This window comes from Lolium rigidum, chromosome 6 (genome assembly GCF_022539505.1).
Source record: "Lolium rigidum isolate FL_2022 chromosome 6, APGP_CSIRO_Lrig_0.1, whole genome shotgun sequence".
Taxonomy (NCBI): Eukaryota; Viridiplantae; Streptophyta; class Magnoliopsida; order Poales; family Poaceae; genus Lolium; species Lolium rigidum.
This window is the reverse complement of record NC_061513.1, coordinates 144504133-144528755: the sequence shown is the minus strand read 5'-3', so window position 1 is coordinate 144528755 and position 24623 is coordinate 144504133. Positions and strand designations below refer to the sequence as shown.

At 42.9% G+C, this 24623-nt stretch overlaps 3 protein-coding genes across 3 annotated transcripts; 1 reads left to right on the top strand and 2 right to left on the bottom strand.

Moving 5' to 3' along the window:
- Nucleotides 1-1157: 1157 nt before the first annotated feature.
- On the top strand, nucleotides 1158-10555 carry LOC124663381. The gene is made up of 7 exons (XM_047201090.1): nucleotides 1158-1447; nucleotides 1508-2645; nucleotides 3147-3287; nucleotides 3378-5112; nucleotides 6264-6487; nucleotides 7795-8735; nucleotides 8910-10555. Exons 1-7 carry the CDS (start codon nucleotides 1158-1160, stop codon nucleotides 10087-10089), a joined length of 5649 nt encoding a protein of 1882 aa, XP_047057046.1. The 3' UTR covers nucleotides 10090-10555.
- A 2706-nt stretch (nucleotides 10556-13261) lies between these two features.
- LOC124659997 (putative receptor protein kinase ZmPK1) lies at nucleotides 13262-15920 on the bottom strand. Its single transcript, XM_047197798.1, has one exon. It carries the CDS (start codon nucleotides 15893-15895, stop codon nucleotides 13472-13474), a length of 2424 nt encoding a protein of 807 aa, XP_047053754.1. The 5' UTR covers nucleotides 15896-15920; the 3' UTR covers nucleotides 13262-13471.
- Nucleotides 15921-18729: 2809 nt separating this feature from the next.
- LOC124659998 (putative receptor protein kinase ZmPK1) lies at nucleotides 18730-21505 on the bottom strand. The gene has a single exon (XM_047197799.1). It carries the CDS (start codon nucleotides 21364-21366, stop codon nucleotides 18982-18984), a length of 2385 nt encoding a protein of 794 aa, XP_047053755.1. The 5' UTR covers nucleotides 21367-21505; the 3' UTR covers nucleotides 18730-18981.
- Nucleotides 21506-24623: the final 3118 nt, after the last annotated feature.

Sequence of the window (24623 nt, the reverse complement as noted above, 5' to 3'; positions counted from 1 at the left end):
CCATTTTGTACACTATCTAGTACATTTGATGGTACAAAACAAATTTGTTGCAAATTGACAACGAAACTGTATTTGATTGGACACCGTAATAACACATCACATCTCACCCACATATGTTGCAAAAATTGGCACATAATTTGTATCTAAATGCATAAATCGGTACATAAATTGTATCCAAATGCGAAATATGTAAGGATAATTAATGTGTACATACATGCATATATTCATGTGTATAAATCAGCAAAAATACATGTTCTCATGACTTTGAGGATATATCACACAATTTCCCAGTTTACAACTAGCCAACCAAGTCGCCAAATAGTGAAACTCAGAATAGTATCGATTCATGCATAGCAGCACATATTGCCAGAGCCAACCCAAAGAAACAAGCCCTAAAAAATTGTCATCATTTTTGGAGAAGGCCATCTTGAAGGAAAAATCGATAGTAAAAAAATGCAAAATAAATCTGCAACCCTTGGGTTCATCAGTGTAACTTCTAAACCTATTTAGTTTTCTGAACTTTGCTAAAGGCACATCCTAAAATAAAGGTCCTAGTAAGAATCATGCTACTTTCTCTATTCACTAATGTAGAAATTTTTAGATATTATAAAATGGACTAGAAATCAGATCAAAATAATGAACTACACACTAAATGGCGTATAATCCATATAGTTAGGAAAAAGCTAAAAGTCTTATATTATTGGGGCCGAGCGGTGTTATCCTTCGACATGCCCTAAAAACAGGGCCGGCCGAACTTTTTTACTAGGGGATGATGCTCTAGTCTCTAAGCATACAGCCATTAGAGCATTTCCAATGGTGGATGCTTATCTAGGCGCTAATAGAGGAAAAAATAAACACTACAAAATTAAAAAGATCTGACGTCGATCCTTTCCAACGCTGAGCGCTAAAACAGAACCGAAACAGTCCTCCGCTGGCGCCCTCTCTCCAATAAAGCGTCGCTGCTTGTTTTAGCATCGACGCAGCATCTCGCGCCAGGATTCGCTAGTGAACCGCTACTCGTCCAGGAAAATAATCCTAGCGCCCTCCTCTAGCGCCGCGCATTGTAGATGCCCTTACGGGAATATACGGGATCTCCATAGGCGTCGTTTCCATTGACGTTCAAAAGTTCAAAACTTTCAAAAATTCATGCCCGGAAAATGGAACCCACCTGTCATTCAACTATATCGGTGGGTGAGACTGACACGGTGACACCACTTAACCCTCCTCTCCACAAGGAAACGCCAAGGCCAAGTCTGAGCGAGCGAGACCCCCAAAAGGCCAAAACCCTTGTCAGCTCTGCCAGCGGAGGGCGATTGCCTCCTCCGATGCCCCCGTCGACGCCCAAGCGGCGGCGCCCGCTCGGCGGCGCCGCCGCCGCCTCACCGCGCACCCGGAAGAAGCAGAAGCGCCTCGACGCCATCTGCGACGTCGCGCCGCCGCCTCCCCCGTGCGGCGGCGGCGGCGACGGCGACGGCCAGGATTCCGACGCGGAGGCCGTCCGCCGGAGCACGCGGTTGCGCCGCCCGCCGGCCACGCTCGACACCTCGCCGGCCGCCTCGCCCCGCCGCAAGAGGCCCCGCCGCGGCGGGTCCAGCGGGGGCTCGCGGAAGGGGGGTAGGGCACGCGGCGAGGCGGCTGCCCGATTAGTGGAGGAGGAGGAGGGGGAGGATGAGGAGGACGGCGGGGGAAATGCGGCGTGGCGCTCGCGGCTGCGGGATAGGGCTAAGGGGAAGGCCGGAGCGAGGAGGCGAGCGAGGTCCTTGTGGTTGGAAGACCAAGATGGGGAGGAAGATGGGGCGAGGACGGTGGCGGTAGGCGTTCGGGAGGGCACTAAGGAAGAGAAGGGAGGGGGTTTGCCATCCCGAGGGAGGGGAGTCAGAGAGGGCGAGATCAGTTTAACCATTGATTTGAATGTAGGAACGCCCGAGGGTGTCACTGTAGTGGAAGAAGAAGTAGGGGAGGAAGACGATGGTGATGAGGATCTGGAGGACGAGGAAGAAGAAGCAACTGGTGCTAGAACTGATCTAGCCCAAGGCAACGTGGAAGAAGTCGGGGAGGAGGACAGTTTGCCAAGGGCACCTGTACAACTAGGAGGAGAAAATGATGATGAGTTGGCTTGTGATGAGAATGCCAATAAGGCCGAGTCTGGCGATTCGGGGGGAAATGAGCAGCTCGGTGTGCACCATGGGCAGATTGCGGAGGTGAGCAGCATTCCTGATGACCAGCAAATGGAAATTGACGGTCCTGGTCCGGGTGAGCAAGTGGAAGAGGAGGTCCAGCAGGATGAGCAGATGGATGATGCCCCAAATATAGTGCTGTCTGGGGAGGCTCTGAATGAGAGAGCGGGGAAATCTCTAGTTTCAGATGAAAATCGAGGAGGTCTGGAAATTAAAGAAGGGAGGAGGTGCGGGCTATGTGGAGGAGGGACTGATGGGAGGCCACCTAGGATCGCACTGCATGATACTGCCGACAGCGAGAATGAAGCCTACGAGGGTGCTTTGCCTTCAGAGGACCCAAACTATGATGTATGTGATGGATTCAGTGAAGATCCTGGATGGCTTGGACGGTTACTGGGTCCAATACATGATCGATTTGGGATTGCCCGTGTCTGGGTTCATCAGAATTGTGCGGTTTGGAGTCCTGAGGTATGTTCCTCTGGTACATTTCAAAATTCTTATGTGTTATTTGAATGTGTATGCTGAGTTGCGTCCTTTTTTCCCTGCATGCTGAGTTATTGAATGTGTACCTTAGGTTCTTAGCTCTATTTTGCACAGGCAGATGGGCAGAAATGCCCTTGCCAATAAGCCCCTCTCTTTTTTCTGAAAGGAAATTGTAGGGAAGCCCTCGTAGTTAAATAGGAACCCGGGTGGTGGGTTGTACATCCACTCCCCTGCCAAAGATAGCCAGGCTTCCACAGGAACCACCTTTTAGCTGCCATGTTTTTTTTGCTGAAAATAGTATGTCCCACTGTGTGGCTAACTGGTTATGGGTCTGCATTGTTTGTTGTTGATTTCTTGCTGAGTTCCAAGAGAATGTATTGCCAGTAAACCTAGCTAAATTCTTTGGTATACATCATGCTAGTGATGCTAAGATTTTATGTAATGTATTGCTGGTATGGGAATCCATATTTTGGTGTCAAATTTCAGGTTTACTTTGCTGGTTTGGGGTGCCTAAAAAATGTAAGAGCTGCACTTTGCCGTGGAAGGCTTTTGAAGTGCAGTCGATGTGGCAGACCTGGAGCAACTATTGGGTGTCGTGTTGACCGCTGTCCGAAAACCTACCATTTGGTAATTACTTTGTGCTTAGGCTACATTTCATCATTCTATTATTGCTCTTTATTTAATATGCATTATTTTCTCCCCATCTGTATTCTGCAGCCTTGTAGTCGAACAGAATCCTGCATATTTGATCACCGGAAGTTTCTTATAACTTGCAATGACCATCGGCATCTCTTCCAACCCCAAGGAGATAAATATGCTGAACTACTCAGGAAGATGAAGATAAAAAAGATGAAGGCTGATCTCAGAAAGTTGTCACATGATGCGTGGAGAAAGGATATAGAGGCTGAAGAGAAATGGTTAGAGAACTGCGGGGAAGATGAAGAGTTCTTGAAACGTGAAGGGAAGAGGCTAAACAGGGATCTTTTGAGGATTGCACCTGTTTACATAGGAGGTTCTTCTGATAATGAGAAGTCGTACCGTGGTTGGGAATCTGTTGCTGGTCTTAGTGATGTTATTCAGAGCATGAAGGAAGTGGTGATACTGCCTCTTCTCTATCCTGAGTTCTTTAGCTCTTTAGGTCTCACACCACCACGAGGCGTTCTCCTGCATGGTCACCCTGGTACTGGTAAAACACTTGTTGTACGTGCACTAATAGGGGCATGTTCTCAGGGTAACAGAAGGATTGCTTATTTTGCTCGAAAAGGAGCTGATTGTTTGGGCAAGTATGTTGGTGATGCTGAGAGGCAGTTAAGACTTCTATTCCAGGTAGCTGAAAAATGCCAACCCTCTATCATATTTTTTGATGAGATGGATGGTTTAGCACCTTGTAGATCCAGGCAACAAGACCAGACACACAACTCAGTTGTCGCGACTTTGCTCTCATTGCTTGATGGTTTGAAATCACGAGGCTCTGTTATAGTAATCGGGGCTACGAATCGTCCTGATGCTATCGACCCTGCTCTTAGGAGACCAGGAAGGTTTGATCGTGAGATATACTTCCCGCTCCCGACCCTTGAGGCTAGGTCTGCTATTCTTTCGTTGCACACAAAAAAATGGCCAAGTCCTATTTCAGGCGCATTCCTCTCAGCTGTTGCAAGCCAAACTGTTGGATATGCGGGTGCTGACTTGCAGGCAATTTGCACCCAAGCTGCATTAAATGCTCTGAAAAGAACTTGCCCGTTGCAGGATATTTTACGCTTTGCCGAGAAAGGAACTGAACATGGGCGACTTCCTCTACCATCAATTGATGTGGAGGAAAGGGATTGGTTGTCTGCTCTTGCAGCTGCTCCCCCACCCTGTTCACAAAGGGAAGCAGGGATTGCTGCAAATGATCTAGTTTCCGCTCCGATTGATTCCTATCTTTTACCATGCCTTTTTAAACCATTACTTCACCTCCTTATTTCCCTCAATTTGGATGAACGAATCTGGTTACCTTCATCTCTTCTGAAGGCATCTTCCTTTATAAAGGAAGTTGTGTTTTCCTCTATGGAAAAGGACAATGTACCGCACACTTCCTGGTCATCCTATCTTCCCTCTTTGATACAGCGGAAGGATGTTGCAAATAAGATTGAATCAATCCTGTCAAGCTATGGTCTTACAGCGTCTCAATTAGGAAATCATGGTTCAATGTTGTTAAGTCAGAACAAAGAACACGAGAAGTTTGATGACCGCAGGTTGATTTCCACTGGTTCTTCAAACAAAGGAGGGTTAGCATATAAATTATCAGGTTTTCGAGCATTAGTTGCTGGAGAACCCAGATCAGGCCAGCGGCATCTAGTCCGTTGCCTTCTTCATGGTTTCATGGGTCAGATTGTAATACACAAGCTTGATCTTGCAACTATGGCACAAGAGGGAAATGGTGACATCCTTAATGGATTGACACAAATTCTTTGTAAGTTCCTTTAATTTCCTTTTACTTCTGAAAGGTTGATTGAGAAATTGCCAATTAACCTTTTCCTGTAACTTGGGTGTTAGTGTTCTTTGCCTGTGTATTATATTTTAGCTTATTTTATACTGTCTATATGCTTGTAGCAGAGGCTGGGGATGAATAAAATCTCCACCATCTGAAAAAAGTGACTCATGAGTATGTGAAATGAACGTCCACTCCGAAGTTATCTGTATAAGAATCAATCCCTTGACACTTAAATTTGTTTATTCTGCAAGCAGATCTTGTCATTATGAAAGTTCATGGTGCTACTGTTTTTTTTATCAGAAGCTGTAGGGGAGGCTCTGACAGTAATTGTTTTAGAAAAGAAATGTATACAAAGGGAGAGATTACAATAGAGATGAGAATATACCAATGGGGCTGGGGAATATACAAAAGATAGAGCAAGGGAGACTAGGGGTTACTTATGTGCATGTGCTACTTTAATCTGATACGGCCCATACGGGCAGCCATCCACAACCTGAACCATATTTTCACAAGCACTCTGCAGTTCACAAGAAGTAAAAACAGAAAACTTGTTTTTTTACTCAAAAAACAGTAGCTATATGAAAGTATTTATGCACTCGATGTTGGATCTTTCTGGTGAAAAAAGGTTGCGTTTCTGTTTGAAGAGTGCATTGCAAATTTAAAACTGGGTTGATTATATTGGTAATATATTTACATGGGACAGTTTGTGTTTGTTGATCCATTTGAGGTTGAATTCATTTCAATTGAGCTGCACATTTCCAAATTGGATCATTAAACCTAAATTCATATACGCACTGAAGATTTATGCATCATGCAAATGATGATTCTTTACAGTTTGAATTTAATGCAAACCCATATCTGGCCTGATGTAAATTGACAAACTTAGTTTATCCTATTTCTGGCCACATCATCTGAGCTCAGAAGCCACTGTCACACCATCCAAAGGCATTCAGTAAAACGTTGATTCTGTGGTTTAAAATCATGGAAGATGCCCCATTCATTCTTTAGTCGGTGTCCAGTGATCTATTGACTATCCGTAGTTCCGTACTGTATTAGTAATTTAGTATCCTTCATTTGTTTCCAATGGATATGAATAAGTAACCACAGTTTATTTGCTTTTCCTTGACTAGTGAAAGGCCTAAACGTTGGAAGGTGTTTAATCTACATGCCTAGAATTGATTTATGGGCAGTCGACAAGGTCCATGAACAAGAAACAGAAGACCATGGGCTCACCGCGGGGACAAGCAAGCTGTCCTCCTCGCCAATCGGAAGCATGACAAAATGTTCAGAAGTTTGGAATACATTGGTTGATCAGATGGATTCATTGTTAGCTTCTGTATCCATAAGTGTTCTGGTAAGCTTCATTTGTACTCTTCATGGGGTATGCCTTTTCAATCCCTTTTTGCTTGAATTTTTCTGGATATGTATGTATATTCATTCTATCCTTTTCTGGTGAGTTCTGTTAAAGTATGTGTGGACTGTCCACCTTCTATCCATAAGTTCAGACTTCTGGTTCTACTGGTTGGTGTATTAAACTTAGTATGGTATCAGCGCAGAGGTCTTGGGTTCAAGTCTCGGATTTTGCAATTTAATAAAGAACTTGCTGTATTAAGTTTCATGCACCAACCAGTAGAACCCAAAGTTTGAACTTATAGAGAGAAGGCGGGCAATCCACATATACTTTTAACAAATTCATGCCAAAATACTGAGATTTCAGGTTCATTAACATGACGAATAGAACTCTGGGGTTTCAGATTCATACAGCATTAGCACTTGTTTGCATTTCTCTCTATATAACAATCTAAACTAAATCTCTGAACTGGTTACTGAGAAACAATGCCCAGAGTTACTATTAATATGAAATAATTAGTACTAGTAGTTTAGTTTAGTACATAAGTCGATGGGCCAACCACTTCCTTTTTGAATCAATACTTATATATTCAAATAAAAGGGAGGACAAATAGATGGAATGGCCCATATGTTACTGGATGCATTGAATTTAGCGTTTACTCCCCCTGGTTTCAAAATAATTGCCCAAAAATGGGTGTAGCTACTCACTAAAACATGTCTAGATACATCTATTTTTGGGCAATTATTTTGAACCGGAGGGAGTACTAAATCATGCTTTTGGGCCTTACAAGATAGAAATTTAAAAGGATATGCAGTGTATTATAATAGAGGACGAAGGACCTGCCTGGTGTTGTGATCTGTCTGTGTTGCAAAATATAGTTAGTTAAGAGAATCTTTACCTATCTTAGTCAAATCTCAAATGTTCTGCTATGGCTATAATGTTTTTAAATCTAAAAGCCACTGCATCGCCAAACTAAGTTCAAATTTGCTCCAGAGGTTAGTACTGAGTACTTTGTACCTGGGAGTCACTGCTCATAATCAATTGCGCAACTTTGTATAGCAGTATTGCCCATGGATCTTAATAGTAACAATAGTGAGGTGCTCACAATTTGTGCTAGTGATATAAGAGCTACATGGTGTTAATTTCTGTCTCGCTGGTTAATCTTTGATCTCATGTTCGTGTAGAACACGCCACGGTGAATGTTATCATCATTGGCTATAGGCCCTTACTTTCTTGGATTTGAGTTCTAGTGGTAATTGGCTGACCCGATTTTATGTAAATCGGAAATGTAGCTGATAATTCACTTTCAGGCCACTAGTGAGCTAAAGTTTCAAGATCTTCCATGTGGAGTAAAGCGCTTCTTCAGCACACATGTTGTGGATCAATGTCTTAGTTCTTCAGAACACACCATACCAAGGTTCTCTGTGAACGTTGACAGCTATATTAGCTGTGACGATGTGCTCGATTCATGTGCTTTGCGGTTATCACATGACTTAATTCAGCATCATGTTCAGTTGTTACATGACAGAGCTCATAACAATTACGGTGAGCAGAAAGAAGTCTCTACTCCCATGGAAATTAGTGCACCAGGTGAATGTACATCTGGTGAGAACAAGGAATCAGTCATATTAGCAAAATCTTCTATGGACGTTGACAAACAACCCTCATGTCCTACTAAGCTAGCTACATGCAGTGCTCAGCTACAGCCACCAGGATCTGATGTGAAAGATAAAGAGGAAAATCCCAAGAAACTTGATTTTCATGAGAGTGTCTCAAGAAATCCTTCTAATAGAAATGTGAAGGGCAACCAATCAATGGCTATTATTGCCTTTGGAGTTCAGATACTGCAGCATCCTCAGTTCTCCAAACTCTGCTGGGTTACCTCAAAACTGCGGGAAGGTCCCTGCACTGATATAAATGGACCATGGAAAGGCTGGCCATTTCATTCCTGTTTATTGCATAGCAGTAGCTCACATGATAAATCATTATCTGAAGAAAACACTGTTCTTAAGAGCAAGGAAAAGGCTCTTTTTGTGAGAGGACTGGTTGCTGTTGGTTTATTAGCATATAGAGAGGTTTATGCATCTGTCATGGAAGTCTGTGCTGATGTGAGGAAGGTCTTGGAACTGCTAGTTGGACAGATCCGAACTAAAATTTTGGAAAGAAAAAGTCGATATCGGTACTTTCATATCCTATCTCAAGTAGCATATCTGGATGACATCGTGAACAGCTGGGCATACACCTTCCAAAGGTATGCCTAAAGAGTCTTTGTTTACGTTTCTATTGATTGCCTGTATTGTTTCTTACTTAAATCAGCTAAAATATACAGCGCTTGGCCAACAATATGGTCTTGGTACTTAATATTGCTGATCTCATGACAAACTCTGCTGACCTTTTCTTTTCTTCCTTTTGCCTTCATCTACAGATTACATCCTGACAATAATATAAGAGCATTAGGTACAAAGAAAACAAGTCTAGAAAAGTCCTGCACAAGAGAGTGTGAAAGTACTAGCCATACTACAAAAAGCAATGTACAGGCTGCTCCTGGTGGCTGCTCTCCTGAGGTGCAAGACAATTCAGCCCAGCAGTCACATGACCATCCAGTTGGCCTAGCTACCTGTCCTAGTGAGATGCAAGACTGCCCAGTCCAACAAGGTCCAGACCAACCGGAAATCCGTAGTGTGGTGTGCAACCTTGATAGTGATCATTTGACATCTATATCCAGGATGGATGTAGTGGAACATGACCCTGTCCATCAGGCTTTGCATGACGTGCACAAGGGTCCCCTTACACCTGTAGATACAGTAATAAATGATGGAGGATCTGGTGGAGTAAACAATGGTGAAGAAAAGTGCAAACCAGATATTCAAAGATCTGAAAGCCTCTCTGAATCAGTCGAAGAGTTCAACAATATGCAAAGGGCAGAAAATTTCGTTGTCTCCTCAACTACCATTGACAATGTAGAAATATCCAAGAATATGGCGTCTTCTGAAGCTCATGGCAATGGCAATGAGTTGAACACCAGCTTTCCTCTAAATGATGCTGAACCAGATCATTTAATTAATGGTCAACCACAAGATAGCATAAAGAAGCTCCCTGTTCCAAAATCTTCGTGTCTCTACAAATGCTGCTCTGCATGCATCCATGCCGTTTATAAGGTGTCCCATGATATTCTTTCAAATGCAGTGCGGCCTAACATTGATTGCTTAGCCGTCGATGATATGCATGACATTCTTTCATCATGCTCATCGAATCTACTAGCAACAGTTAGAAAATGCTACAGCTCTCAAGATCTAGTTGGCTGTGAAGAAACAACTGGAAAAAAGCATTATGTAGAAATCAGCTCAGAGCATTGTGTTTGTCAGAATGATGCTAGTTTTGTTTCAAGGGATTGTGCATGCCACCTGGAAAGCAGCGGAGAGGCTGAAACCAGTAATAAGGAGAGCCATTCTCTATGTGGGCGATCGTTAATTTTTTTCTTTAAGGATGGTGTATTGATGCCACAAGATCTCACTGCAGGAACTACACTTGATTGCAACTTCAAAAGATTATGTTTTTGCTCAATACCAGGAACAATTTCTATGCTCGTTCGTATCCCCAGTTGATGTGATCATGCAAACGTATAGAAATACAGTGTGTTATCCAATGCTAAAGATGCCACAGTTCATAGTTTTGTTCACCATAAGAATGGCAAGTCTTCTGTTTTCTCATTCTTGACGCAACTTTCAAGCTTGCCTTCTGCAAAGAAATCCCCTTTATCGGTTATTGTTGGCAGTGAAATGCTGGCTTGTGTAGTCGCTGTGAGACATGAATTGGTTGGAGAAAACTGAAGCGGTTGATCTTTTGTCTGTTAATTAAGTGGTTCTGTTGTAGACAAGGACTGTTGTTACCGATGCTGGAATCTGTAGAACTAGATGAATGCTATGCCTTCTTGATTCTCATTGTATTATGTTTTATAACTCAATTCCATCAAGTTGAAACAAGGCTGACAAATACTAACAGGCTCAGGTGTTACCTTCAGGCTGGTTACTGGTATGCTTTCTAATGAGCAACTCTCATTCAGCATGATCATTCTGTATAATTGTGAGTTTGGTGTTATTTAGACATGCACATAATAACGGTGTGTTTGGATTGTGACCAAACTCTACCTTACCAATTTATTTGCTATGACCAAAAAGTTGGTGTGTGTTTTGATGGTTGCCAATTTTTTGGCATGCCCAATTCCCCAGTACCAACTCTAGTTCATTTTATTTAGCCAATGTTGGCCAATTCATGGGCAAGCAAGACATCAACCAAAATTTTGGCTTGCCAATCTTTGGTAGGACAACCCTGGGCATAAACCTAACACACCTAAGACTGTTGTTTTTAGTTTACTGACAAATTTAAGTTTTGGCAGCAGAAATAATGACTAATATAGTAATATACTTTTGTTGATTGGTGATGACTTTAACTCTCTTTTTTTGAACAATATGGATAAAGCAGTGAACCTTAGATGCCAGTAAGAAACCCTATCAGATGTTTGAAGCATATGATGACTGGTGGGTTAGAGCCCAATTGACAATATCTGTTATATTATATATGCAATGGTTAGGTTGCATATTTGGCCAAGTGTCTGAGTACTGCCAGTTACCTGTCATAGCCATGCAATATGTTCATTGTGTCAAGGATTGTACTTGGCTACGACTTATCTCTTTTGAAGCTAAGCAAGTTCCACCGGGTATTTTTTGTTGGACTAGGGGTAGTTGGAGGCAGGATATAACTTTCCTACGTTTTAAGTGCACTGATTCCAGATGGTGGATTAGCACTTATTACTCATGCAAATGCTGGTCAGGATTACTAGAAATGTGTAATTCTATTCTGGGTCTTGAAACAGAAAAGGCCAGATATTGTCCAGCTAGTGGCCAAACTGGTTTTCATATGATTTCTTTGGAAACAAATGGAAATTTGAATCATGGTTATAAGTTATAGCAGGCTGTCCTTTCTTCCTGATGCATGTGTACCTCCTGGTTATATATGACTAGGTTTGATAGTGAAATTGTCTGGGCCATGTGTCAGTACCGCTGACTATTTTTCACATAATTTGTGTTACTACAACCTACAGTCTTGTGTTATCCACTTGCTTTGTTCCTGTTTGGACTGGTTTGAGCTGTCTTGAGGTACCACAGGGTTGACTTTCCAAGATGAAAGTAAAACCAGCTAATTAATTTCATATGTATTGAGAAATCCCATTTAAGGTGCTTCTTGGTGCAATAAAGTAGCTAGACAATTTCATCACTTTATGTTCGCGCTTGGCAGGTGTACTTTAGTGCTTCCTATATGACGCAGAGCGTAGCACTGGCAGCTCTTTCCCAATGAACTGTAATTTTAAGCTGATCTTTCGCAAACAATGCAGTGGAGGTTGTAGCTAGTAAGAGTTAAATGGAATGAATAAGGTATTACCATGGGCCCACTGGGCATGAGGGTGTCAAAGGGAGCACTGCTTCTATACCTTTTGTTGTGAAACAAGTTAATGCCTCTGACTACATTCTCAATGCTTCCCGAGAAAAATAAATATGTGAGGGCCTTATGGAGAATCTGTAAAAGTCTAGCTGTTTCCTTCTAATTAGTGGAAAGATATGCAGATCTTCTGCGCATTCTCAAAAAATAAATAAAAAATGCTCAAGGTCCCTTTAGGCCTTTTATGTCATCAGATTTGCGTTAATTACACCAATCAGCATGGAGATCTTATAGTAACAGAACTACTCATAGTGCAGCATAGCAGTTCGGTTTAAGTGATGCCTGCCATTCTTCATACTACTATTGTGTACTGCAGATCTGATTAGAATGATGCATACTTTGTTTCCAAAGAGAGAAAAGAGATGGCATGTGAACCTGAAAGCATTGCCCGACTCACTGGAAGATGCAGTTTTGTTATAACATGGTTAGAACATTTCACATTTCAGCGTTGAAAGTTCTGTGCAGCCTTTTCAAGCCACGGAAGGTTGGAATAATATTTTTGCAGAACGCCTGTCATGCCAGGAGAAAGTTTTGATTTATCGAACAGGTCAAGAATATCTGGCGTTAAAGAAGAATCATTATTGCCATGAGAAGAGTGCCTTAAGTGCAAGTAAGTTTTCGCTTAGCATCTCAATAGTTTTTGTATTAAATTCTTACTTCTGAATTTTCGTACATAAGGTTCAAAATAAGTCATAGAAGAAATTGCTATTAAAGAATATTTAGGGATTTCCCCCAATGCAGTTGTCTTCTCTTGTGTGCTTTTGGCGAAAATTGAAGTATTTATCTGTATAGAGAAAACCACAAGAGTTGATAAAACGATATACGGATGGCATGTTCCTCTGAATTTATTTCCGATAAAGGGTATATACTGTCTTTATACGCCAATACTTTGCTAAATGAGTAACTGCACTGTAACCAAGTGATAGAAGGCACAGTTAACTACGCACTTTGTGATGAACCACACAAACCACTTTCATCTTTCAGCTTGTCTAATTTGTTATCTTCAAGGAATGACGAATTTACTGAAATTCATCAATAATGATTATATTGTTCTGTGTTTGTCTGTTTGCTCAATTCGCTAAATATTCATGGGGCTTATGAAACTGTAAAGGAAAAGCAACTGGTGTGGAAGAAAATAATATACTGCTCTATTGCAGATCTACGTCTAGAAACTACTTGCAGAACCCATTTAATTGTCTTCTAACTCTTTCAGCATTAGAAACATTTTATACCAGAACCCTCACAAATGTAAGAACAGTAATAACAAGATGACGTATATATGAGAGCCAAATACTGCACACCTAATTTTCCTTACCAGCCTTGCAGCCTCTGATGATACCAAACACAATTTCAGTAACACAAGGTAGAATATCTGGAGGATGGATCTAATCTTTCCATTTCATGCTACAAGCCTACAAGCTATACAACTTAGAAAATCACATGATTGTTTAAGACTAAGCTTTATTCACTCACGCTTCTGGTCACATGTGATCAAAAGTATGCAGGATGGTAATCTTCATCATCGTATACCATGAGATCTTTGGCAATCTGATCCATTGTTGGCCTCTTGCTTCTTTCATCAAGACATGAAATTGCTATCTTTGTCATAACTGTTGCTTGCTCATGATTGAAATGCCCTTTCAGCCTAGCATCCACTATATCCAGGTCAGCCCCACTAGTGAGCATCTGTTTCACCACCTGAACAAATTGCATCAACCCCATCTCTTCTCTGCCTTCTGTTTCCCCACTCGAAATTTGCAATGAGTCAATATCTTCTTTGCCTACTGTCACCTCACTGGAAAGTCTACTCCCGGTGACAATCTCTAGAAGCACAACTCCATAGCTGTAAACATCTACCTTTGCATCGATTGGCAGATTCAGTACCCATTCTGGTGCCATATAACCCATTGTGCCTCTCATATGAGTAAAATTTAAGCTAGAACTATCTCTGTTGGAGAGCTTGGATAGTCCAAAGTCTGCTATCTTGGCTTCGAATTCTCGTGTCAACAGTATGTTTTCTGGCTTTACATCACAATGGACAATCCATTCGAGACATTCATGATGCAGGTAAGCAAGGCCTCTTGCTGTCCCCAACGCAATCTTGAACCGCTGACTCCATGAGAGCAGTCTTTCAGTGTCTCTGTCATCAAAAAGGTATCTGTTCAATGACTCATTCTCCACAAACTCGTAGACTAATAACCTGTGTTGACCTTCTGAGCAAAACCCATACATTCTTACCAAATTCATGTGATTGATCCTCCCAATTAGAGTCACTTCCGCCCAAAATTCCTCTTCACCTTTTCTAACATCTGTAAGCTTCTTTACTGCCACAACCTTCTTGTCTCCGAGTATTCCCCTGTAAACTACTCCATTGCCACCTTTCCCGAGCTCTTCTTTGAATTTTCCTGTTGCTTCAACCAACTCGCGGTATGTAAACCTCCTGAACTGGCTTGTTATCATTTTGTAACCTTCCTCCACGGACTTGGGCATGTTATGCATTTTGAAAAGAACATACCATCCTGTTATGATAAAAAGCAATTCAACTGCTCCTAATATAGCAGCAAAGGTGTAGAAGTATGCCCATGTTATGTTGTCAGAGTTTTTGCTGTATGCAGATACTAGCATAACCTTGGATCTCTCTGGGCTGCAGGCCGTAATACCAGTATGTTTGGAGGCCGAAGATGTTGAACTGACATTCTTAGGAACTTTGAAGTAGTTGTCTCCGGGAAAATATGGAAAAACCTGGCCATTGTAGAGCAGATTTTTAGTGTAACATAAACCCTCTCCACCTTTGTATGTGAAAGATATGCACAAGCAGCTCTCCAAGCAAATCTTGGTGCATTCTTCGAGTGAGATTGACGTATTGGAAGTAAGATCAAAGCCATAGAAGTCACCATGAGGAACCTTGATGAATGTAAATTCCTCATATGGTTGCCCACAGTCGATGCGGAATGTTGGCGTGCAGCCTTTGTTCCAATTCTCCGGATCAATCATCTTATATCCTGGAGGACAAGTGCAACTGACACGACGTGGCGAGTACTCACAAATTCCATTCCTTCCACACAATCCATGCACATAGCACATCTGCTGTACAGCTTCCCCTGTAATAGCCCAGTTACCATTTGATGCATTCAAGCTGTACATTCTGAAGTTCCCATCATAATCAATGGTAATCCTCCTCTTGATCCCCAAACCTAAATCCGAAGCTATCATTCTGAACCCATCACTTGACAAGAAATTGCCCTCCTGGTCCAGGACTGCTATCTTGCTGCTGTTGAACCTGGTCCGACCATTTTGCAGCGCATTGTAATCTGGGCTTGGCCAGTATATGCTTGTGATCTCTGGTCCATTGTACAGGAGCCGCAGGACGTTATCATTGTCAAAATAGAGGACATGATAATCAGAATGAGTGGCCAACCTGTTTTCTCTCGTCAGATGCTGCGACGGAAGCAAGGTGTTGGTAGGCGAATCGAAGCTCTGCCATATGATCTTATCAGCCGAGGCGTTGATCACAAGGTTCCCGGTGTCGAGAAGAGCTACTGTTGTCTGCTTGCCCCAGCTTGTGTTGCTCTGCCATGCTGTGGAGCCATTGACATCAGTAAGGACCAAGTTGCCGTCATGGTTCAAGGATATCATGGAGCGTTGGCCATTCACCGGAAAGTGAGGATCTGCTGTCCAGACGACGGTCTTGTCGGTGGAATGTGTGAACCAGATAGAGAAGTAGAAGGCAGTATTCGTGTCGTTTCCGGATGGGTAGAAGCCGCAAGAGAAGGTAGTGTCTGGTGAGATGAGCAAGACTTTCTCGTGATCTACTTGCAGAGATGTGCCTGTGCTCATGGTGTGCCATGGGGACGCACAAGAGCACAACAGAAGGGAGAGGAAGGAAAGGAGGATTGGATAGACGAGTCCAGACATCTTTTTTCTGGTTGTTGGAGGTGATGGCAGGGAGTGTGCCCTCTTATGTATCCAGCGCGGGCTGTTTTGAGTGGTTCCTGTCCATTTCGTGACCAGTATTATGTACTCCTACTAATTATGGCTGGCTTTGTACTGCTTTGAGCATCTGCTCGTGCTAGGGTGGAATCTGCACTATACTGCTTTCGACTTGTGATCTTGACTAATTTATCAGGTCGTCGAGGTAGAGAAATAGGTCATTCATACTAATGAGGCTTTATTAACTTAAAGCCGGGCAATGATACCTGTTATATATAAAAAAAAGGCCAGTCATTCTGTGTAAGTTCCCTACAGATCTCCCTTTTTTTTCCAGGCAGGAAAATTCCACCAAATATCGCTTTCACATATGGTCCACAGCCCACAGGGGTATCATGACCCATAGATATTGATCATGTGCTATTTTCCGTGACCACTGACCCGGAAATGTTTCTTTGAAAACGACCTACCGATTACAGTGCTGCTCAGTCCTTTGCATCTTTTTATGGATGGAGAGACTATTATTATCTGTTCATACGTGTACCCATGTGATCATCTGATGGCCATCGTGTATCAGTTTCGTAGTACTGTATATTTTATGGTTCGAATCCCTCTATTTAAATATGGATCTCGTGTTGTAGGAATTTTGGCTTGGCTGGTGGGAACGACAAAACAAGTTGGCAACTCTACCTCAAGCATCTGACCTAGTTTTCCTATCCTAAATAAAGGCGTCTCACCGAATAGTTTTGGCATCTTGTCCCAATCTTGTTTGGCGGTATCTTACTACTACTTGCCTTCCGTGGTGCGTATTCTCTAACAGTGGTTGTACCGATTGTACCTGGTTCTGCAAGCGCCGGGCAATGTTCATATTTGCCTTCCGTAAACAGCCGGCGTCGACTCTGTTCTCCCGTGTGAAATGGGACCCGTCGGCTGATGATGCCTGAAGCGAGAACCCGTCCTTATGTTAGTTAGAGCATCTCCAAGCCGCGGCCTCCAAAGTCCGCTGGATTTATTCTTTGGGGGACGTGTTTTCTTCGTGTTGTGTTTAAGGGACTTTATCCTCACGGTGACGCTTCCTGCTCGTCACCTCTTCCGAAGAGGCGGTATCGTTCGACGTGTCGGCTGAACTTGTGTCCTCCTCGTTGTCGACGGTGCTCGCCGGCTGCGCCTTCGCCTTGGCCTTCGCTTTCGCCTCCGCCGTCGCCTCCTCAGCTTCTTCCTCCTCCTCCTCCTCCTCCTCCTCCTCCTCCTCCACAGCCTCCCATTCCTCCGCGCTGTCCAGCGGCGGCGGGGAATCATCGCCGTGCTAGGCATCGCAACTCTGTTCCACTAATGGCGCCATCTCGGAGGCTTACCCTCGTTGTCGGTGTCTGATGGAAGTTGGGAGAGGTCACTCATTGTGAGAGGTTTCGATGAATGGCGGCCGGTTGTAGATCGGAAAGCGCATACGTAGGGATTTTATTGAGCGCGGATGAACGGCGGCGCAAATGTCGAAGAGAGCGGCGGTTGCTCTTCCGCGGAGTTCGCGCTCCATTCCGGTGGTTCGCGCGTCGATCAACGCGGTTGCCAATGCAACGGTTCCCCTTCCGACAACTGCACCGTCGCTACGTAGGTGACTGAGCGTTCGACCTGTTGTCCGCGTCTCTTCGCCTTGCTTCTCGTTGTGTCCGGCGTGCCCGGAGCGTCCCTGTGTAGCGGGGACGGGCTCGGGACGCCGGACACCGTATTGAACCGCGCCGGACAAAAAAGACCTTTGGGGCGCGCGGTTGGGAATGATTTTTTATCCGGCGTGGCCCAAATTCTTTTGGGGGCCGCTTTTGGGAGGCGGTTGGAGATGCTCTTAGGTTGCCGAATGGAAAAGGCCCAGTGGCTCGTACCCAGCCCAATGCCCACTTTCCTCGCTCCGGCACATGAATGATGAATGAATCATGATTAAACAAACAAGAAAACAAATTCCTCGCCGCGGCGGTCGCCGTTCCGCTTCCGAACTCCGCGTCCTCCCCTCCCCTCCCCTCCGCCATTGACGCTGGCGGCTCCTCATTAGCCATTCCCCTCTGCCTGATTCAGCTCCGGCCAACTCCCGCCGCGTACGAGCGCGTGGAGAACTCCCATCGATCCTGTTATCATAATGGCACAATCCCGTCAATTTTCGCAGGTACTGTCGTGTGCAGGACTGGTCGTGTTCCCAGTGTATCTGACATTCCAAGCTCCAACCATGTACTAATTGCTTACCTGCTGTACTCATGCCTAGTTAGGATTTACGTCTATTTCTATATCTTAAAGGGAATCCCCTTTCGTTGAACTTTTTCCCCAATGGTTGAGCAAACTATTACCATTTCGCGTTTGTTTGGTCGGTCCTCATGTTGCTGTCCAGCAGTAGCATCGGTGCCTTTACCCCGGTGTGGATGGGGAAGGAGTTTATCAACGTAGTGGACTAGTGGTAATTAAATTATCATGGACTTAGTGTCATTTTTTGTCGAGTTAAATTTATTTCCTCTTACTAGTACAATACAATTGGCATTGACATCTCTTGATGATTAAGGACTGACTAAAGCCAGGGTAACAAACAAGGTCTGCATCAGGACTGCTCATGCAGACAGATTTTCCGCATGCAATCCATCAGAAGTTGCTGGTTGATGAGGTGACTTCGATCCCTTGTACATCAATGTGCAGTAAATATATTCTTTTGCTTTGCGTATGGAGTGGTTCTCTTTTGATGGAGAGACTGGATACATAAAAATGGCGTTTGTAAAAATAAAGCACATAACCTGACAACGCTGATAGAGTTTCCGGACATGTATTACTGAATTGTGCTTGCCTCTTTCTGTCTAATTTTACCCAAAATTCATTCAGAAAAAGAAAACGTTGCTGTCATGAGAACACTTGCTGCTGATATGTAAGGACATATCAGTCCAGGATACTATTTATCCGTGCATCATTACAATAGGTTCTTGCAAATATGCACAGCAATTCACTCTTTGCGTCTTATTATCTACTTATGCCTATTTGGCCTATAACGTTAACAGAGTTAACAAACAGAGTGCATAGTCCAGTGTTTGCATGTCACTTGCTTGTCAATATGAGTAGGCAGGATGGTCATCTTCATCATCAAATGACATAAGAGCCTGCAGAATTTTGTCCATTGTTGGCCTCTTGCTTCTGTCTCCAAGGCATGAAAGAGCTATTCTCACCATTGCAATAGCCTGCTCTTGATCAAAATGCCCCTTCAGTTTGGCATCCACTAGATCAGCGATACTCTCGGTAGCCAGAATCTGCTTGGCCTCCTGGATAAAGTCTGGAAAATCCACTTGTGTTTCGTCGACAATTACGCCACTTGAAACCCTAGTGCCAGTCACAATCTCCAGAAGGACAACCCCGTAGCTGTAAACATCGACCTTCGCATTGATCGGCAAGTTCAACGCCCACTCTGGTGCCATGTAGCCCATTGTGCCTCTCATGTGGGTGAAATTGAAGCTAGCACTGTCTCGCTTTGCAAGCTTGGCGAGTCCGAAGTCTGCTATTTTGGCATCGAAATCTCGAGTTAGGAGTATGTTTTCTGGCTTCACGTCACAGTGGACAATCCACTCAAGGCATTCATGATGAAGATAAGCAAGACCCCTTGCTGTGCCCAAGGCGATCTTGTATCTTTGGCTCCAGCCGAGCAGACTTTCGGTAGTTCTCTCACCAAAGAGGTACTTGTCCAGTGACTCATTCTCCACATACTCATAAACTAATAGTCTGTTTTTCCCTTCGGAGCAAAATCCCATCATCCTGACCAAATTTATGTGATTGATCCTTCCAATTAGAGTAACTTCTGCCCAGAATTCCTCTTCTCCCTGTCGAACATTTGTAAGTTTCTTTACTGCCACTATTCTCTTATCTTCAAGTACTCCTCTATAAACAATTCCAGCACCCCCTCTCCCAATCTCTTCTTTGAACTTTCCAGTTGCTTCCCTCAGTTCTCTGTATGTAAACCGCCTGAACTGGTTTGTTATCATCTTGTATCCATCCTCCATGGACTTGGGCATGTTACTCTTTCCGAAAAAAAGACACCACCCTGTCACAATAACAAGCAACTCTAGGGCTCCTAATATTGCAGCAAAGACATAGAAGTATATCCACTTTATGTTGTCCTTCTTTACTCCATACATATTTGCCGATCCTAGCATGATCTCAGAACCGTTGGGTCTGCAGGTTAGGTTTTCTTGTCTGGAGATTGAGGATGCTGAACTGTTGAAACTCTTTGGTACTTTCATGTAGTTGTCTCCAGGGAAATACGGGTACACCTGACCATTGTAGAGTATGTCTTTAGTGTAACACCAACCATCCCCACCCTTGTATGTGAAAGATATACATGAGCTGCTGCTCAGGCAAATGTTCCAACATGCTTCAAACGAGATGGATTTGTTAGAGCCCAGATCAAAGCCATAGAAGTCTGCATGAGGTTGCTTAACAAATGTAAAGTCCTCATGTGGTTGCTTGCTACTAATTGTGAATGTTGGTTTGCATCCCTTGTTCCAATCTGTAGGATCAACCATCACATGTTCTGGAGGACATCTACACTTAAGGCCTCCTGAATAGTCACAAAGACCATTCTTGCCGCATAATCCGTGCACATAGCACATCTGTATTACAGCCTGCCCTGTAACCACCCAGCTCCCTGTTGATGCATCGAAGCTGTACATTCTGAAATTGCCATCCTTATCAATTGTAATCCTCCTCTTGATACCTGGGCCTGAATCTGAAGCCACTATGTTTAACCCATCACTTGACACAAAATTACCCATGTCGTCGAGAAATGCTACCCTGGTGCTGTTATATCTATTGCGTCCATTTGCCAGTGCATCATAATCTGGACTTGGCCAATAGATGCTTGTAATCTCTGGGCCATCGTACAATAGGCGCAAGACATTGTCGTTGTCAAAATACAGGTAATGGTAACCAGAGACTAACCTTGTGTCTTTCTTCAGGTTCTGCCAAGGGAGCAAGGTGTCTGTTGGTGAGTCAAAGCTCTGCCACACAATTTTATTGCCAGAATCATTGATCACAAGGTTGCCAGTGTCGAGGAGGGAAACAATTGTGTGCTTGCCTGAAGATGTCTTGCTTTCCCATACTGTCGAGCCATTGGTATCTGTCAGGACCAGGTTTCCATCCTTGTTCAGCGATATCCTGGAGCCGTAGAGGTTCACTGGGGAACTGTAGCCATTCACCGTGGAGTAGGGATTTGCCGTCCAGACAACCGTTTTCACGGTGGTGTACCAGATGGCGAAATTGAAAGCATTAGTTCCAACTCGATGGAAGCCACAAGAGAAGGTGCTATCTGGTGAGAGGAGGAAGATTCTGTCATGATCTTCTGGTGTCATGTATGATCCAGTGGTCATAATCTGCCATGGGGATTCACAAGAGCAAAACTGGAAGAAGAGCGATGAAAGAAGGCTTAGAAAGAGCAGGGCAGCCATGTCTCCCTTTCCCGCAAACTCTACCTGGCTATGGAGGCGTAGAGATTAGAGAGAGATAGCTTAGGGTTATGCTTCAACGCCGTGCTGCATAATTATACGACGATGTGCATTACCGCATAGACCCGTCTTCGATGCTGACTTGAACTATTGAAAATTAGGGTGAGAAGACAAAAAATGCATGCGGGTCCAGAGTGTACACATTGTATTGCTGTCATTGAGTATGATGTCAACTGATGGAACGTTTCCTTATCTGTGTGCATAGGGGGATTACACGGGGTAGTACCGTACTAATACTATTTCTGTTCTAGTTTTTGTTTTGTGCAAACCGTGTGGTTATTCTTTGTATTTCCCTTGCATGTTAACACTATATAAAAAGAATACACAGACTCTATACCGTGTGTAAATTGAACGCATCCACATTTGCATCATCCACAATCAGTATTGAACGACTAGTGGAATGAGAGTCAGTGCTAACTAAGATGCTAGATACTTCTGATGTACTAGTAATGGCTTCCCATCAAATAAAAAGTATCTATCATGGGGCCATATTGAGGTTTTTTCTTCAACGATATTCTCTGGGTTCATGTGAACATAAGCTCCTCGCTTTCTATCCATTCTATTTTCTTCAATGGATTCCTTCGTATCTTTGAGAGGAACCAAGATTCCTTTTTTACATGAATATACTCTTGCTGATGGCGTCGTAAAGGGTTCTTCGACTTCAGATCACAGGTGCCGTTGGATAAAATCAAAGAAGTGTACTCAGTTCGTGCAAATGTCCTGCAGTATCGGATTGCACGATTTGTGTATCCAGTATGTTGTATTGCTTATGTTTATATATTTTTTCACGCAATATAAATTATGTACCATGTTTAGTTGTTTAAACATATACTCCCGGTGATCCATAATAAGCAATATTCAAGAAATCGTTAATCTTAACTTATCGATCGGTCTTAAAATAAAGATTAATCACTTATCGGTCGATTAATCGATTTTATCGGTCAGCCATTTATCGGCTTACTTTTTTGTAAATCCTAATTTTCGACACTAAATTTCTATAATATGCTATGCAAAAAATAATATTTAAGCATTGCACGTAAGTATTACCTTGATTCCTTGCATTTGAATCAATAGTAATGGAAAATTTAAGCTAATGCACAATTCTACAAAACCATAGGATGAAAATACCGACTGCCATACCAAATGTCATTGAAATTTCACTGACAATCAGCGGAAATATCGGCCATGAGAGTGAAAATCGGGCAAAATATCGGCTCTTATATAGAAAATTGGCTGAAATATCGGTGGTGCGATAAACTGGCCGATATGCCAAAATCTTATCGGTTACCACCCGATTCACGATAAATCGGCCGATAAATCGGCATCTCGGATGATTTTTAGAACAGTGATAATAAGTTTTGCCGTTTTAGTTCAAATTTGGATTAACATTTCTTTTCTTTTCTTTGCTTTGAACCTTCCTTAATGGAACTAAACGTCAAAAAAATATTTTGTTTATGTTGAACCATTCTTATGATTTTTCTGTGAAGTTGGTTGTTTCGGTATTTGTCTCCGTATTGTTGCCCGGAATATTTTTCATTATGCAGCTGAATCAAAGATTATGCAGTAGATACTAGTAGTTATTGTCATCCCTATGCATGACTTGGCCTACTAGATACTACGTACTAGTTTGGTCTTTGTGGAGTACTCATCCATCATCCTTTCCTGATCAATCTATTATTATCTTTACTCTAGTAGGCATCTTAGCAAAGCAAGAATCAGCAGTTCAGGTTTTGACCTGGTCTATTTCTGCAGACCAACCAAGCACCTTTTTTTTTATAGAAAAAAAGGGAACTTCTCGGTCCACATAGCCATAATAATATTAATAAAGTTGATGCAAAGCAACGACACCAAAACAACACGCCGAGTACATGAGATATAAAGCAATGACAAAGCCATGTCAAGGTATGACGATTGAACACTTACGATTATATGAGTTATCTAAAAGTATCGCCAAATTAAATTAGTTGCAACGTAAAGGAATAAACATATGTATTGGCAAATAGATACACGTCGGATAAGTGCTTTGAAGCACAACGGTAAGAAGACAGTGATAATGAAAGCTGATTGAGGTACTGCTAGAGAAATGATAGACATTGAAGAATAGGCAGTATACAAGAAGCAGTTGAAACAATTTGAGTTGCGAAGAGAGACAAACTATAATTGCAATGTTTCAACTCGCTTGGTAGATTAATTAAAACAAAGTATGAAAACAAAAAAGTAAATGTGTGAAAAGTAAAGAGGAAAAGTACATCTGTTTATTTCCCGGAGTTCAAGACATTGACGTCTGCTCCACGTCTCCGTTGGGAGGGGCTATGCACACATGAACCTAGGTTCAACCGCCATGACCCACCGGCAACCAAACCCTATTCTCTATCAGCGCAACACTCCTGCTCCACCTAACCACTATGGGGGTATCTTCAATAGGTGTGGTACGAACCACCCCGCAGCCAATCCACACTCTGGATGCTCAGGGGAACCTCGGTCTTCTACACCTTGGAAGCTCTTAGGTAGATAGCTAACTGTCTAGGCCATGTCAAACCTCCAAGAATAGGTTCTTGATTTTTTGGCCACAACCTCCGTGTTTGGTGCTCAGCCAAACCAAATGATCCATCTTTACAATGGACATGATTGGATACAATAGAAAAGGAGATGTGAACCACAAATGTCAGATCACAAGGACCTTGAAAATTATTCTCAGATTCCTCCAACCTTTTCTAGGAGAAGTATGATACTATTTATAGGCGAAGGGGGAGGATTCTAGCCATTGTATAAAGTTATGTTATAGACGTTGAAAAATGTCTTGGTAGACAAGACAATGCAATGGTAATATGTCGTGGGAAACCGTCACATGCTACAAAGTTCTTTTGAGGAAAGTACGACACAAAATTAACATAACAACTACTCCTGATATTTGAGGTTATCCTCTTCGTGGAGGTCGTACTCTCTGGATGATGATGAAGTAGCTACGCTTCAATCACCTCGGACTCAATTACGGCCATGAGTTCTAACTCTGAAGTATTAGCAAATAAACATGAATCATTGATATCAAACAAATGTTCGCTTTAGCACGCGACCGTGCTTGAACCATGAGTTCAAAATGGATGCTTTAAGGTATTCGACGCAGACTAATACTTAAATATATTTTAAGGGGAAACTGTTCATGGAGCCCCCAGTGTGATTTTGGTAATTAATGACAATTC

Bases quoted from the DNA above. Each gene is read 5' to 3' on its own strand.
- LOC124663381 (XM_047201090.1), top strand. From the start codon at position 1,158: ATGGAACCCACCTGTCATTCAACTATATCGGTGGGTGAGACTGACACG. The intron at 2,646-3,146 runs GTATGTTCCTCT...GTCAAATTTCAG, and splicing joins GTGCGGTTTGGAGTCCTGAG to GTTTACTTTGCTGGTTTGGG. The intron at 8,736-8,909 runs GTATGCCTAAAG...CTTCATCTACAG, and splicing joins TGGGCATACACCTTCCAAAG to ATTACATCCTGACAATAATA.
- LOC124659997 (XM_047197798.1), bottom strand. From the start codon at position 15,895: ATGTCTGGACTCGTCTATCCAATCCTCCTTTCCTTCCTCTCCCTTCTG.
- LOC124659998 (XM_047197799.1), bottom strand. From the start codon at position 21,366: ATGGCTGCCCTGCTCTTTCTAAGCCTTCTTTCATCGCTCTTCTTCCAG.